The 15,965-nt window shown below is 41.3% G+C and overlaps 2 protein-coding genes across 10 annotated transcripts in view; one reads left to right on the plus strand and one right to left on the minus strand.

The window, feature by feature from the left end:
- The window catches only part of LOC102900567 (G2/mitotic-specific cyclin-B1-like), a 52,641-nt gene that overhangs the window by 5,826 nt on the left and 30,850 nt on the right, over positions 1–15,965 (plus strand).
- TRIM69 (tripartite motif containing 69) overlaps positions 2,099–15,965 on the minus strand; it is a 59,429-nt gene continuing 45,562 nt past the window's right edge. For all 9 annotated transcript variants that reach the window (XM_045059400.1, XM_019832526.3, XM_019832523.3 and 6 more), the window contains 3 exons: positions 15,882–15,904; positions 15,675–15,799; positions 2,099–2,695 (listed from right to left, as the gene is read on the minus strand). In XM_045059400.1, coding sequence (XP_044915335.1) covers positions 2,154–2,695; positions 15,675–15,799; positions 15,882–15,904 — 690 coding nt within the window. In that variant the 3' untranslated portion in view covers positions 2,099–2,153. The remainder of the gene's footprint in view (positions 2,696–15,674; positions 15,800–15,881; positions 15,905–15,965) is intronic.

A 15,965-nucleotide genomic window follows, 5' to 3' on the forward strand; every position in this document is an offset into this window, starting at 1 on the left:
GAACTTACAACCCTGAAATCAAGAGTCATACACTCCATCAACTGAGCCAGCCAGGTGCTCTTTATCTGAGATCTTTTAGATCTATAAATGCTCAGACTCCACCTGCTAGAGATTTTGATTTAGTTGGTCTTGGGTGGGGTCCAAGCTTCTGAATTTAAGTCTCCTTAAATGAACTTTTTTTTTTATGCTTCCTTTTTTTTTTTTTTTAATTTAAATTCAAGTTACTTAACATACAGGATAGTCTTAGCTTCAGGGATAGAACCCAGCGATATATCTCTTACATATGACACCCAGTGCTCATCCCCAAAAGTGCCCTCCTTAATGCCCATCACACATTCAACCCATCCCTCCATCCACCTCCCCTCTATCAACCCTCAGTTTGTTCTCTGTATTTGAGAGTCTCTTATGGTTTGCCTCCCTGTTTTTATCTTATTTTTCCTTCCCTTCCCCTATATTCATTTGTTGATTTCTCAAATTCCACATATGAGTGAAATATATGATATCTGTCTTTCTCTGACTGTTTTGCTTAGCATAATACCCTCTGGTCCCATCCATGTTGTTGCAAATGGCAAGATTTCATTCTTTTTCATCGCTGAGTACTATTCCATTGTGTGTGTCTGTGTGTGTATTTATCACATCTGCTTTATCCATCCATCAGTTAAGGGACATTTGGGTTCTTTCCATAATTTGGCTATTGTTGATAGCACTGCTATAAACATTGGGGTTCATGCTTCAAAAAATCTAGTGAGGTTTCAGGCACAAAACAAGTCCTTATTACATTCTGATTGAAAGGGACTTATTTTTTTAAAGTAATTTCTTAAAAATAACCATCATAATGTCATGACTGTTTACCCAAATCAGCAGCTATAATATGATTATATTGTATATGTATTGCCAACACTGCAGGAATATTACCTATGGCATGTGTGTGTCCTTCCCAATGTGATTGATAAGACAGGGGGCTTTTACCCTGCCAAAGAGCTGTGCTAATTGTAATTTTAAAGGGCCAGTACTGCAGGTCCTAAATAACCTCCCTCCCCCCCAAAAAAAGCCTTTTAGATATAGAGGATGGAGCCCAGTTAGATGGGACTTCAAAGGAAAAGAAGGGATGGTTCATCAAGAGTACTGCTGAGATGAGTGATGCTAAGAGCTTTAGACTTAGAAGGAACACACTGGAGGATGAATATACTAGAGAAAATAAGATAAAAAGTATTAATATTTAAATTATAGGCAGGAATGATGAGGGGAGTCTGGCGGGTTCAGTCATTTGAGCGTCCAACTCTTGATTTTGGCTCTGGTCATGATCTCGTGGTTTGTGGGATCAGACCCCGCATCGGGATCCATGCTGTTAATGCAGAGCCTGATTAGGATTCATCCTTAGATGAACCTCTTTTTTTTCTCTCTCCTCTCTTTCTGCTCCTTCTCCCACTTGCTCGCTCTCTCTCAAAATAAGTAAATAAACATTAAAAAATCATAATAAATAAATAAATTATAGGCAGGAATGATGAAAAGGACATAGTCAAAAGTACTCTGAAATACTTAAATGTATTTGAGTATGGAACAAGTACTCCCGAAGGTAGATTAAAGCAAGAAAAAGAGACCAAGAGAGTCAGGCTCATTGGACCAAAAACTATCTTGAGAGAATTCGAGACAAGATTATAAACCGTTTCCTATTTTTTCTATAAATTTCTGGAGCAGTTTTTTAAAAACTACGGTAACAAGTTCTAGAAAAGAACTGTATTGCAAATTGTATATTAAAAGATAATTAAATAGGAAGAAGAGTACACATCTGAAAATTTATCTACTAAGAGTCTTGTGCTGAGAATAATGACAGCATAATAGAATTTCTGGGCATGTTTGAAAAGGGTTCCCAAGCATCAAAACTCAAGTTACGATTTGCTCCAGTAACAATAGTGTGATGATCATTCTCGTGAAGAGTGGCTCCTGTCATAGAAGACCCCAGAGAATTAGAATGACATCTTGAAAAGCTCCAGTGAAATCCACTTAAGACACTGAGAATGGAATTTAGTTTGTGAATCTTTCCTTCATTATTCCAGAGTTCCCCATAAATTGGGAAGAGAAACCAGTGAGACTGGTAAACTATTTCAATACCTCTTTAATAACGCTCTGAATTTACACAATAGTGTGAGTAATTACTGTGGATGTAAGATATGCAATGGTTCTTTATTCTCTCCACCATCATTAAGGCAAGGACAGAAGTAGGGATAAAGTTTCTCCATGAAAGTGCTACTGAAGGTGTAAATGTGGGTCATGGTTTTAGCATTGTAGAAGGACACCTGTCCTCCTTCATAATCCAGGTATATTCCCACCTTGTTGAGGTTGTTAGTCAGTTTCAGACTGCATGAAGGCAAATCTAGAGCCTTTAGATCAGTTTGGTTCCTTAGTCTTAAAAGCCAGAATCCTTGCTCAGGAGTTAGAGGACAGCTGCCCTTCCGAATGATGGATTCTCTGACGACTCCAACGGTCCACTTTGTCTTCTTTGACACATCCACTTCCCAGTACCACTTCCCAGATGTGAAGCCTTTTGAGCCCAGCACAGCCACACTTGAGTCAAACCTCTCTGGATCATCAGGCATTACCTGCTTAATGTCATCATGCCACACACTGGTTTGATTTTTGGAGAGCATCAGATTTGGGTGAGCTGTTTTAGGGTCCAGAGTTAATGGAGATAGGCCTTGTAAGAAAATAAAGCAGGGATAGGGAGAAAATGGATGAATATAAATTCCCCAAGTAAAAGACAGTATTTACACAGACACCAGTAATTTATCTTCCCATGTACATATACTCGTAGGCAGGTAATCACTTAAATACTTTTTATTGTTTTATACCCATGTGGCTGTATTCTAGATATCTTTTAATTTGTGGTAAAAAATCTGACTTTACTCTGAACCAATTTATGCTGTAACAAAGAAAACAATACAAATATTAATATGTTCGACCAAATGTAAGAAAATACAAATGCTGATGGGATAAAAATTAGGTAAGTTTGTCCTGGGAGAACTTTCTAAGGACAAAAAACATTTCAGTTATGATATAACATCTGTGAGATGTATTCTGGATGCATTGAGTAAACAAAGGCAAGAAAGGAATAAAAACACTAGCTTATGTGGGAGGGAGGGAAGGTAAGGGCTTGCCTGTTACAGGCAGGTAACTCTGAGCTAACTGGTAAGGGTTTAGAGGACAGTGGTGAGAAGTTTACATTTGGCTTAATAGATAATGGGACTTTTGAGATGTGGAGTGGACTTCTATTCAGAGTGTTTGGTTACCAGTCTGGGACAAAATAGTACAGAAATTAAGAGTTAAGCTCTTAGAAATTTTCATAGCAATCTGACAGTAATTTTATGTCAGTTGAATCTAATAATTAAACAACCAGTCTTGTACTTCGTAATTTTCTTAAATTCCACTTTTTCAGGTAATTAATTTATACTCTGTTCCACAAACACATCAGTCTATGACAGGTTGAGATTTTAAAACCTGGTCCTTGGGGCACCTGGGGCACCTGGCTCAATCGACTGAGTTTCCAACTTCGACTAAGGTTGTGATCTGGCATTTTGTGATTTTGAGCCCTGGACTCGTTGCTGTCAGTGCTGAAGCTGTCAGCGCAGACCCCACTTCAGATCCTCTGTTCCCCATCCTCGTGGTCTCTCCTCCACTTGCTCTCTCTCTCTCTCTCTCTCTCTCTCAAAAATAAATAAACATTAAAAAAACTGGTCCTCATCACAGGCCATTTGATAAGCATTGGTTTAGACAAGTAAGTGGACAGCAGTATAAAAAGGAATTTCTATTTTTTTTTTCAACGTTTATTTATTTTTGGGACAGAGAGAGACAGAGCATGAACGGGGGAGGGGCAGAGAGAGAGGGAGACACAGAATCGGAAACAGGCTCCAGGCTCTGAGCCATCAGCCCAGAGCCCGACGCGGGGCTCGAACTCACGGACCACGAGATCGTGACCTGGCTGAAGTCAGATGCTTAACCGACTGCGCCACCCAGGCGCCCCTAAAAAGGAATTTCTAAATGAAGAGATGTTGGAAGCATGTCAGCAAGAAAACACAAATTTTAGTTGTAAGATAATCAAACCTTGGCACAAAATTTGATAAAGGAAACATAACGACAATATGTTCACATAAGGGACATAGATACATACATGCATACATTTGTTGTTAATGGATTTATTTATCCTTGGAAGTGAGATCAATCCAGTCCAGCTCTCTCTTCCCAGAAAAGCCAGAGTCTTATTTTTTTATCATCCCAAGGATTTCTCTTCCAACAAGGGACTTTGTAGAATCCTGACTTTTTTCATATAGGCTGAATCTTCCCTCCCTCCCATATCCCCATTTACCTTAAGTTGTTGCTCTTTCCAATGCAAGGACTGGATTTCTTTGGAAGTATCATCCAGACTTCTTACCAACCTTTTTAGAACCTAGTCTGCTTTTGTCATCAAGCCTCTGACACCTCCAGCTAACTCAACCTGCCATAGCTCTGAAGATTCCTAGGAGTCAGCTTTGCCTTCACTATTTTCTTCTCATACCATATTCAACCCAACAGTAAATTCTGTGTCAGCTCCACCTTTAAAATGTAATCTGAGCCTACTCATAATATAGAGACAGATGATTTCTTAAATACTGCTGGCCTGGAACTATTTGCAATAGCTTTTTAACTGTCCTGTCTCCACTCTTGCCCATCCGCAACCTATTCTGCCATAACATGAATGAGATCATCCAGTTCTCCTACTCAACTCTTACCCTTTCCATCACTCCCAAGATAAAATCCAGAGTCCTTACAGAGCAAATAGGACCTACATGATTTACCTACCTCTGTGACCTCATCTCCTAATACACATCTCCCTTATTTACTTTGATCCAATCACTTTTGTTTTTGGCTGTTCCTTGAATGTATCAAACTCATTCAGATTTTAGGGCCTTTACACTTTCTTTCCTTGTCCTAAAACACTCTTTCCCCATGTGGTTCACTCCTTCACCTTATTCCAGCCTTTGTTAATGCAAGTTCAGTAAGATGTTAGTGATAGAATCTAGGTAGGTATAGTGATGTTCACTATAAAATTCTTTAAGCTTTTCTGTATGTTTGGAAATATCCACAGTGAAACATAGGGAGGGGGAGTTACCTCTTCAAAGAGGTTTTTTTCTGGCCCTTCTGTCTAAAATAGCATGTTCAGGGGCGCCTGGGTGGCGCAGTCGGTTAAGCGTCCGACTTCAGCCAGGTCACGATCTCGTGGTCCGTGAGTTCGAGCCCCGCGTCGGGCTCTGGGCTGATGGCTCAGAGCCTGGAGCCTGTTTCCGATTCTGTGTCTCCCTCTCTCTCTGCCTCTCCCCCGTTCATGCTCTGTCTCTCTCTGTCCCAAAAATAAATAAAAACGTTGAAGTAAAATAGCATGTTCATCTATTCATCACTGTCTGTACCCTATCTTACTTTTTGCTCATAAATACTTACTGAATGTACCTTACTTGACTTTCTTGACAATGGTTATCACTGTGTGACATTACTTACTGTTACCATTGTCCATTTCCTCCATTAGACTGTAATCTCTGACAGGATGGGACTTCATCTGTTTTATTTCCTTACATACCTTCAAAATTGGGAACTGTTCCTGGGCATTCAAGTAACTATTTGTTAAATAAATAAACAAACTTCAAAGTTCCATTTGAATCCTTGACATTAACTAATTCCACCACGTTTCATATTCCTGTTATCCTTGGCCAAAACCCATAATGTAGACCCATTCAATGATTTACCCTCCATGTACTCTTATCCCCATTATTCTGTTCTTTGCTTCCTGTACCTTCACCCATCCTCCCATTGCTCCTCCCAAACCCTTTCTACTCTGCCCTTCAGAACTCCCTCCCTAAGTAACTCTCCAGTATCCCCACTCTACATAATTCTCTTATCACCTCCTTACTTTAACAGAAACCTATTTCTTCTCCAAAAAATACAACTTGAAAAGTCCATGAAACTATTAGTTTTCTAAATTCAGAGCCAGAGATCCAGGAGCCACCACCCCCACTTCTAGACCCTTACTCTAATCCTTATCCTCATGTAAAAATCACTCTTCTTTTGAGGCTCTTGTCATTACGTCTCATATTACTCTCTATCTCTATTTGATGTTGTTATGTACAGACTTCCTGATTATATTCTCTGCGCTTTGGATTAACTGTACACCACTATCCCAACTCCAGCTCATCATCTCAAGGGATTTCACTATCCTTTGGATATAGCCATTTTTCCATTCTTGTACGTCCTTGGCTTTACTGCTAGTGATTTCTGACTCCATTCTCTAAAATCTTAAACTCAGATATCCCATTCTCTTATATTTTATTTTCTCACTCTCATCTCCCCCTACAACCATTACTTGACTTCATTAACAACTCTAGTGCCTCATTTCTCCTTACTATCCTGATCTGTCTGCCTTCTGGCTTAAAATCCTTCCCTAAACTGCTTAGTATTGGCAGCTTTATTGCCAATAACCTTATCATTTTTAACCTTGTATCTGCAGCATTTGTCATGTAACTCTCCAACTCTGGATCTATCCAGCAGTCAAAATTCAAATGCCAATTCCTGACCACTGCTGGAGGAAAATCACAAAATTGTACATGTGTAGATATTATTACAGATTCATTATTTCCACTCTGTGCTCGACCGTCACCCCTACTGTATTTCCTAAATCAAACTCTCTCCAGTTTCTCACAGCAATTTCAGACTTTTGGCTCTCTCCTCAAACATCTGTTCCTTCCTCACTGCCAGCAGATGACTCCTTCTCCTGCTTCATAGAAAAATTATAGTACATCTTATAGGGATCCCTCATTTCGTCCCATGTCTACTGCAAGTTCCATCTGATGAAAATTGTTTGCCTTTACTATTTTATCTCCTCTCCATTTTCAGAGGAAACTGAGGAAAGTCAGTACTTCTCTTTCTAGATTTCACTCACTCTTCCCTACTACCACCAGTTATCCACAGTCTTATACCATTGGTTTCTGCCTTTCTTTAGGCTGTTTTCCCTCAGTCTGTTTTAGAAAGCCCTCTTTTGGGGCGCCTGGGTGGCTCAGTCGGTTAAGCGTCCAGCTTTGGCTCAGGTCATGATCTCACAGTTGGTGGGTTCAAGCCCCATGTTGGGCTCTGTGCTGATAGCCCAGTGCCTGGAGCCTGCTTTAGATTCTGTGTCTCCCTCTCTCTCTGCCCCTCCCCTGCTCTCACTCTGTTACTGTGTCTCTCAAAAATAAATAAACATTAAAAAAATTTTTTTATAAATGTCTTCTTTTGGGGTGCCTGGCTGATTCAGTCAGAAGAGCATGCAACTCTTGATCTCAGGGTCATGGGTTCAAGCCTCACGTTGGGTGTAGAGACTACTTAAAATAAATAATTTTTTTTAAGTCCTCTTTTAACTCTGCTGCCATGTTCACATCCTCCCTTCTTAGTGAACCTTTGCAAGTGAGTGATCTATTCCCTTCACTACTGCCTCATTCCAAATCCCTCCTGAACCCTTCACAGTATAACTTTTACCCATTCCACCCTTTTATTTACTTATTTTTTTAAGTTTCAGGTTATTTCTTTTTCTTTCTTCCTTTTTTTTTTGTTTTGTTTATTTCTTTTTGAGAGAGAGAGAGAGAGAGAGAGAGAGAGAGCATGTGCATAAATTGGGGAGGGGCAGAGAAAGAGGAGACAGAGAATCCCAAGCAGGCTCCCCGCTGTCAGTGCAGAGCCCAATGCAGGGCTCGAATTCATGAACCATGAGATCATGACCTAAGCCAAAGTTAAGAGTCAGAGGCTTAACTGACTGAGCCACCCAGGCACCCCCGCTCCAAATTCCACTCATTTAAAATTGCCCTTATTGGAAGATAACAACACACACCAGTAAACTTACAGTCCCAGCAGCCAAACCTTGTAACTGGCAGTACAGAGAATGCCCTGTCAATCAGTGTGTCTATAGCCCCAGAAGACATCTAGCCTGACTGCAGGCTTCACCCACAAACAAAAGCCTCTCAGGGGACAAGGCAGGGAGAGCACCCTAAAATTCAGTGCAACCACAGCCCTGGCAAACAGGCTGAAGGCAGGCATCTGATCTGACTGCTGACATTGCCCAACTACAAGCCCATGATGGCCCCAGACTGGCCTCTTAACATCACAGGGGCCAAACCCAGCCCACAATGGGCAAAGTGGGCCTATGAAGACAACTGAACTGAAAGCAAATGAGGCTCAGCCACAATAATGGGGTACACCCCCATAGGAGACACCCCTGAAGCTCCTGCTTCTGGTAAACAGGGGATATTGTGCTACAGCCACCACAGGACTTCTAAGAAGAAGACCTCTACTTTCAAGATCAGGAGACATAACTGACTTTACTAATACATAGAAACAAACACAGAAAGTTAGACAAAATGAGGAGACAGAGGAATGTGTCCCAAATGAAAGAATAGGACAGCGGTGCCTGGCTGGCTCATTCAGAAGAATGTACAATTCTTCATCTTGGAGTCATGAGCTCAAGCTCTGTGTTGGGTGTGGAGATTACTTAAATAAATAAAACTTAGGAGAAGCGGCAAGATGGTGGCTTAGGAGGACGCTGGGCTCACCACGCGTCCTGCTGATCACTTAGATTCCACCTACACCTGCCTAAATAACCCAGAAAACTGCCAGAGGATTAGCAGAACGGAGTCGCTGGAGCCAAACGCAGACGAGAGGCCCACGGAAGAGGGTAGGAAGGGCGGCGAGGCGGTGCGTGCTCCACGGACTGGCGGGAGGGAGCCGGGGCGGAGGGGCGGCTCGCCGGCCAAGCAGAGCCCCCGAGTCTGGCTTGCAAAAGCTGAGGGGCCTGACGGACTGTGTTCCCACAACAAGCGCGACTTAGCGTCTGGGAGGTCATAAGTTAACAGCTCTGCTCCGAAAGTGGGAAGGCTGGAGGACAAAGGGAGGGAGAGCTGCTGAGCCCCCTGACAACAGAGCTCAGTTTGGTGGGGAACAAAGGCGCTCGCCAGCGCCATCTCCCCTGCCCATCCCCCAGCCAAAATCCCAAAGAGAACCAGTTCCTGCCAGGGAACTTGCTTGCTCCGTGCAAACACCCAACTCTGCTTCTGCGGAGCCAAACCTCAGCAGCGGATCTGACTCCCTCCTGCTGCCACAGGGCCCCTCCTGAAGAGGATCACCTAAGGAGAAGCGATCTAAGCCTGCCCCTCCTGCCCCCGTGCACCTTGCCTACCCACCCCAGCTAATACGCCAGAGCCCCAGCATCACAAGCCTGGCAGTGTGCAAGTAGCCCAGACGGGCCACACCACCCCACAGTGAATCCCGCCCCTAGGAGAGGGGAAGAGAAGGCATACACCAGTCTGACTGTGGCCCCAGCGGTGGGCTGGGGGCAGACATCAGGTCTGACTGCGGCCCCGCCCACCGACTCCAGTTATACACCACAGCACAGGGGAAGGGCCCTGCGGGTCCTCACCACGCCAGGGACTATCCAAAATGACCAAGCGGAAGAATTCCCCTCAGAAGAATCTCCAGAAAATAACAACAGCTAATGAGCTGACCAAAAAGGATTTAAATAATATAACAGAAAGTGAATTTAGAATAATAGTCATAAAATTAATCGCTGGGCTTGAAAACAGTATAGAGGACAGCAGAGAATCTCTTGCTACAGAGATCAAGGGACTAAGGAACAGTCACGAGGAGCTGAAAAACGCTTTAAACGAAATGCATAACAAAATGGAAACCACCACAGCTCGGCTTGAAGAGGCAGAGGAGAGAATAGGTGAACTAGAAGATAAAGTTATGGAAAAAGAGGAAGCTGAGAAAAAGAGAGATAAAAAAATCCAGGAGTATGAGGGGAAAATTAGAGAACTAAGTGATACACTAAAAAGAAATAATATACGCATAATTGGTATCCCAGAGGAGGAAGAGAGAGGGAAAGGTGCTGAAGGGGTACTTGAAGAAATAATAGCTGAGAACTTCCCTGAACTGGGGAAGGAAAAAGGCACTGAAATCCAAGAGGCACAGAGAACTCCCTTCAGACGTAACTTGAATCGATCTTCTGCACGACATATCATAGTGAAACTGGCAAAATACAAGGATAAAGAGAAAATTCTGAAAGCAGCAAGGGGTAAACATGCCCTCACATATAAAGGGAGACCTATAAGACTCGTGACTGATCTCTCTTTTGAAACGTGGCAGGCCAGAAAGAATTGGCACGAGATTTTCAGGGTGCTAGACAGAAAAAATATGCAGCCGAGAATCCTTTATCCAGCAAGTCTGTCATTTAGAATAGAAGGAGAGATAAAGGTCTTCCCAAACAAACAAAAACTGAAGGAATTTGTCACCACTAAACCAGCCCTACAAGAGATCCTAAGGGGGACCCAGTGAGACAAAGTCCCAGAGACATCACTACAAGCATAAAACATACAGACATCACAATGACTCTAAACCCATATCTTTCTATAATAACACTGAATGTAAATGGATTAAATGCGCCAACCAAAAGACATAGGGTATCAGAATGGATAAAAAAACAAGACCCATCTATTTGCTGTCTACAAGAGACTCATTTTAGACCTGAGGACACCTTTAGATTGAGAGTGAGGGGATGGAGAACTATTTATCATGCGACTGGAAGCCAAAAGAAAGCTGGAGTAGCCATACTTATATCAGACAAACTAGACTTTAAAGTAAAGGCTGTAACAAGAGATGAAGAAGGACATTATATAATAGTTACAGGGTCTATCCATCAGGAAGAGCTAACAATTATAAATGTCTATGCGCCGAATACCGGAGCCCCCAAATATATAAAACAATTACTCATAAACATAAGCAACCTTATTGATAAGAATGTGGTAATTGCAGGGGACTTTAACACCCCACTTACAGAAATGGACAGATCATCTAGACACACGGTCAATAAAGAAACAAGGGCCCTGAATGAGACATTGGATCAGATGGACTTGACAGATATATTTAGAACTCTGCATCCCAAAGCAACAGAATATACTTTCTTCTCGAGTGCACATGGAACATTCTCCAAGATAGATCATATACTGGGTCACAAAACAGCCCTTCATAAGTTTACAAGAATTGAAATTATACCATGCATACTTTCAGACCACAATGCTATGAAGCTTGAAATCAACCACAGGAAAAAGTCTGGAAAACCTCCAAAGGCATGGAGGTTAAAGAACACCCTACTAACGAATGAGTGGGTCAACCAGGCAATTAGAGAAGAAATTAAAAAATATATGGAAACAAACGAAAATGAAAATACAACAATCCAAACGCTTTGGGACGCAGCGAAGGCAGTCCTGAGAGGAAAATACATTGCAATCCAGGCCTATCTCAAGAAACAAGAAAAATCCCAAATACAAAATCTAACAGCACACCTAAAGGAACTAGAAGCAGAACAGCAAAGGCAGCCTAAACCCAGCAGAAGAAGAGAAATAATAAAGATCAGAGCAGAAATAAACAATATAGAATCTAAAAAAACTGTAGAGCAGATCAACGAAACCAAGCGTTGGTTTTTTGAAAAAATAAACAAAATTGACAAACCTCTAGCCAGGCTTCTCAAAAAGAAAAGGGAGATGACCCAAATAGATAACATCATGAATGAAAATGGAATGATTACAACCAATCCCTCAGAGATACAAACAATTATCAGGGAATACTATGAAAAATTATATGCCAACAAATTGGACAACCTGGAAGAAATGGAAAAATTCCTGAACACCCACACTCTTCCAAAACTCAATCAGGAGGAAATAGAAAGCTTGAACACACCCATAACCAGAGAAGAAATTGAATCAGTTATCAAAAATCTCCCAACAAATAAGAGTCCAGGACCAGATGGCTTCCCAGGGGAGTTCTACCAGACGTTTAAAGCAGAGATAATACCTATCCTTCTCAAGCTAGTCCAAGAAATAGAAAGGGAAGGAAAACTTCCAGACTCATTCTATGAAGCCAGTATTACTTTGATTCCTAAACCAGACAGAGACCCAGTGAAAAAAGAGAACTACAGGCCAATATCCCTGATGAATATGGATGCAAACATTCTCAATAAGATACTAGCAAATCGAATTCAACGGCATATAAAAAGAATTATTCACCATGATCAAGTGGGATTCATTCCTGGGATGCAGGGCTGGTTCAACATTCGCAAATCAATCAACGTGATACATCACATTAACAAAAAAAAAGAGAAGAACCATATGATCCTGTCAATCGATGCAGAAAAGGCCTTTGACAAAATCCAGCACCCTTTCTTAATAGAAACCCTTGAGAAAGTCGGGATAGAAGGAACATACTTAAAGATCATAAAAGCCATTTATGAAAAGCCCACAGCTAACATCATCCTCAACGGGGAAAAACTGAGAGCTTTTTCCCTGAGATCAGGAACACGACAGGGATGCCCACTCTCACCGCTGCTGTTTAACATAGTGCTGGAAGTTCTAGCATCAGCAATCAGACAACAAAAGGAAATCAAAGGCATCAAAATTGGCAAAGATGAAGTCAAGCTTTCGCTTTTTGCAGATGACATGATATTATACATGGAAAATCCTATAGACTCCACCAAAAGCCTACTAGAACTGATACAGGAATTCAGCAAAGTTGCAGGATACAAAATCAATGTACAGAAATCAGTTGCATTCTTATACACTAACAATGAAGCAACAGAAAGACAAATAAAGAAACTGATCCCATTCACAATTGCACCAAGAAGCATAAAATACCTAGGAATAAATCTAACCAAAGATGTAAAGGATCTGTATGCTGAAAACTATAGAAAGCTTATGAAGGAAATTGAAGAAGATACAAAGAAATGGAAAGACATTCCCTGCTCATGGAATGGAAAAATAAATATTGTCAAAATGTCAATACTACCCAAAGCTATCTACACATTCAATGCAATCCCAATCAAAATTGCACCAGCATTCTTCTCGAAACTAGAACAAGCAATCCTAAAATTCATATGGAACCACAAAAGGCCCCGAATAGCCAAAGGAATTTTGAAGAAGACCAAAGCAGGAGGCATCACAATCCCAGACTTTAGCCTCTACTACAAAGCTGTCATCATCAAGACAGCATGGTATTGGCACAAAAACAGACACATAGACCAATGGAATAGAATAGAAACCCCAGAACTAGACCCACAAACGTATGGCCAACTCATCTTTGACAAAGCAGGAAAGAACATCCAATGGAAAAAAGACAGCCTCTTTAACAAATGGTGCTGGGAGAACTGGGCAGCAACATGCAGAAGGTTGAAACTAGACCACTTTCTCACACCATTCACAAAAATAAACTCAAAATGGATAAAGGACCTAAATGTGAGACAGGAAACCATCAAAACCTTAGAGGAGAAAGCAGGAAAAGACCTCTCTGACCTCAGCCGTAGCAATCTCTTACTCGACACATCCCCAAAGACAAGGGAATTAAAAGCAAAAGTGAATTACTGGGACCTTATGAAGATAAAAAGCTTCTGCACAGCAAAGGAAACAACCAACAAAACTAAAAGGCAACCAACGGAATGGGAAAAGATATTCGCAAATGACATATCGGACAAAGGGCTAGTATCCAAAATCTATAAAGAGCTCACCAAACTCCACACCCGAAAAACAAATAACCCAGTGAAGAAATGGGCAGAAAACATGAATAGACACTTCTCTAAAGAAGACATCCGGATGGCCAACAGGCACATGAAAAGATGTTCAGCGTCGCTCCTTATCAGGGAAATACAAATCAAAACCACACTCAGGGTATCACCTCACGCCAGTCAGAGTGGCCAAAATGAACAAATCAGGAGACTATAGATGCTGGAGAGGATGTGGAGAAACGGGAACCCTCTTGCACTGTTGGTGGGAATGCAAATTGGTGCAGCCGCTCTGGAAAGCAGTGTGGAGGTTCCTCAGAAAATTAAAAATAGACCTACCCTATGACCCAGCACTAGCACTGCTAGGAATTTATCCAAGGGATACAGGAGTACTGATGCATAGGGCCACTTGTACCCCAATGTTCATAGCAGCACTCTCAACAATAGCCAAATTATGGAAAGAGCCTAAATGTCCATCAACTGATGAATGGATAAAGAAATTGTGGTTTATATACACAATGGAATATTACGTGGCAATGAGAAAAAATGAAATATGGCCTTTTGTAGCAACGTGGATGGAACTGGAGAGTGTGATGCTAAGTGAAATAAGCCATACAGAGAAAGACAGATACCATATGGTTTCACTCTTATGTGGACCCTGAGAAACTTAACAGGAACCCATGGGGGAGGGGAAGGAAAAAAAAAAAACAGGTTAGAGTGGGAGAGAGCCAAAGCATAAGAGACTGTTAAAAACTGAGAACAAACTGAGGGTTGATGGGGGGTGGGAGGGAGGAGAGGGTGGGTGATGGGTATTGAGGAGGGCACCTTTTGGGATGAGCACTGGGTGTTGTATGGAAACCAATTTGTCAATAAATTTCATATAAAAAAATTAAAAAAAAACAAGAAAAAAAAAGAACACAAAAAAAAATTTAAAAATATGAGTTTGTATGTACAAGCACAAGCAAGTCTGGGATTGTGAGGGATTATTACAAACAGCTGGAAAAGTAAAAGTTGAATATAATAAAGATGACAATGTATTAAAAAAATAATAAAAAAAATTAATAAAACTTAAAAAGAAAAAAAGAAGAAGAAAGAACAGGACAAAATCACCACAAAAGAGCTAAATTAAATGGAGATAAACAATATGCCTGGCAAAGAATTCAAAGTAATGGTCATAAGATACTCATTGGACTTAAGAGTGGAGAATCTCAGTGAGACTTTCAACAAAGACATAGAAAATATAAAAAATCAGAGATGAAGAACTCAATAACTGAAATTTAAAAATACCCCAGTGGGGAGACGCCTGGGTGGCTCAGTCAGTTAAGCATCTGACTTCAGCTCAGGTCATCATCTCATGGTTTGTGGGTTGGGGCCCCACATTGGGCTCTGTGCTGACAGGGAGGAGCCTGCTTGGAATTTTCTCTCTCTCTCTCTCTCTCCCTTTGGGCTCTGTTTTGCAGTGCAGAGCCTGCTTGGGATTCTTTCTCCCCCCTCTCTCTCTATCTCTCCCCCAGTCACACTGTCTCTGTCTCTCTGAAAAATAAATAAACTTTAAAAATACAAAACATAAAGACAAACAAATTAACCCTCATTTACCTTTGAAAACCTTCATGGCTGGTGTGAGGGAAACAAGGGGAGGGTTATTGTGTAGGAGGACTTTCACTATCACTAACAGAATCACTGCTATCTATTCGCTCAATGGAGTCTTTCTTTTCGTGCAACTTTAACAAGGAACCTATTCAATAACACTTGCTTTTGCCTCCTTTTGAGGATTTCATGGAAATGTGGCATTGCACTGACAATTGCTCACAATCCCACAGAGAGAGAGACACAGGAGAGAGAGAGAAACCATTGGTTTAGTTATGATCATGTGACATTTGGTGTCACGTACTACTCATATTGCAAGACATCACTTGTTTATCAAGTTAAAATTTATTAGAAATGTTTGCTTGTCTTGCAGAATACTCACTGAACAAGTTACTTGCAATCCAAGGTTTTACTGTACTAATTAGGGCCACAGAAGAGTTCCCACAGAAGAAACAGAGATTAGGAGACCCAGGAACCAATAGCTACGACCCTCTGATACCTGGAGAGAGAGAGGATTGCATTTCCCTCCACATCATGTACTGGATGGGACCTTTGTACAGGCCTGGGTTCAACTTTCTGGAGATAAGCTCTCTGGGTATCAGCACCTTTGTTCCTTGTTCCAAGCTGCAGGGGACATAAATCACTTATTCTTAGACATCCTCCAGGAACTGGAGGAAGGATATTAATACCATATAGAAACACTTACCTATCCAAGAGAGATGTGATATCCTAGAAGAGAAAAGGAGCAATAAAGAAATTAGATGCCTGCTCATCAACTCCAGAAATTTCT

This window comes from Felis catus, chromosome B3 (genome assembly GCF_018350175.1).
Source record: "Felis catus isolate Fca126 chromosome B3, F.catus_Fca126_mat1.0, whole genome shotgun sequence".
NCBI lineage: Eukaryota > Metazoa > Chordata > Mammalia > Carnivora > Felidae > Felis > Felis catus.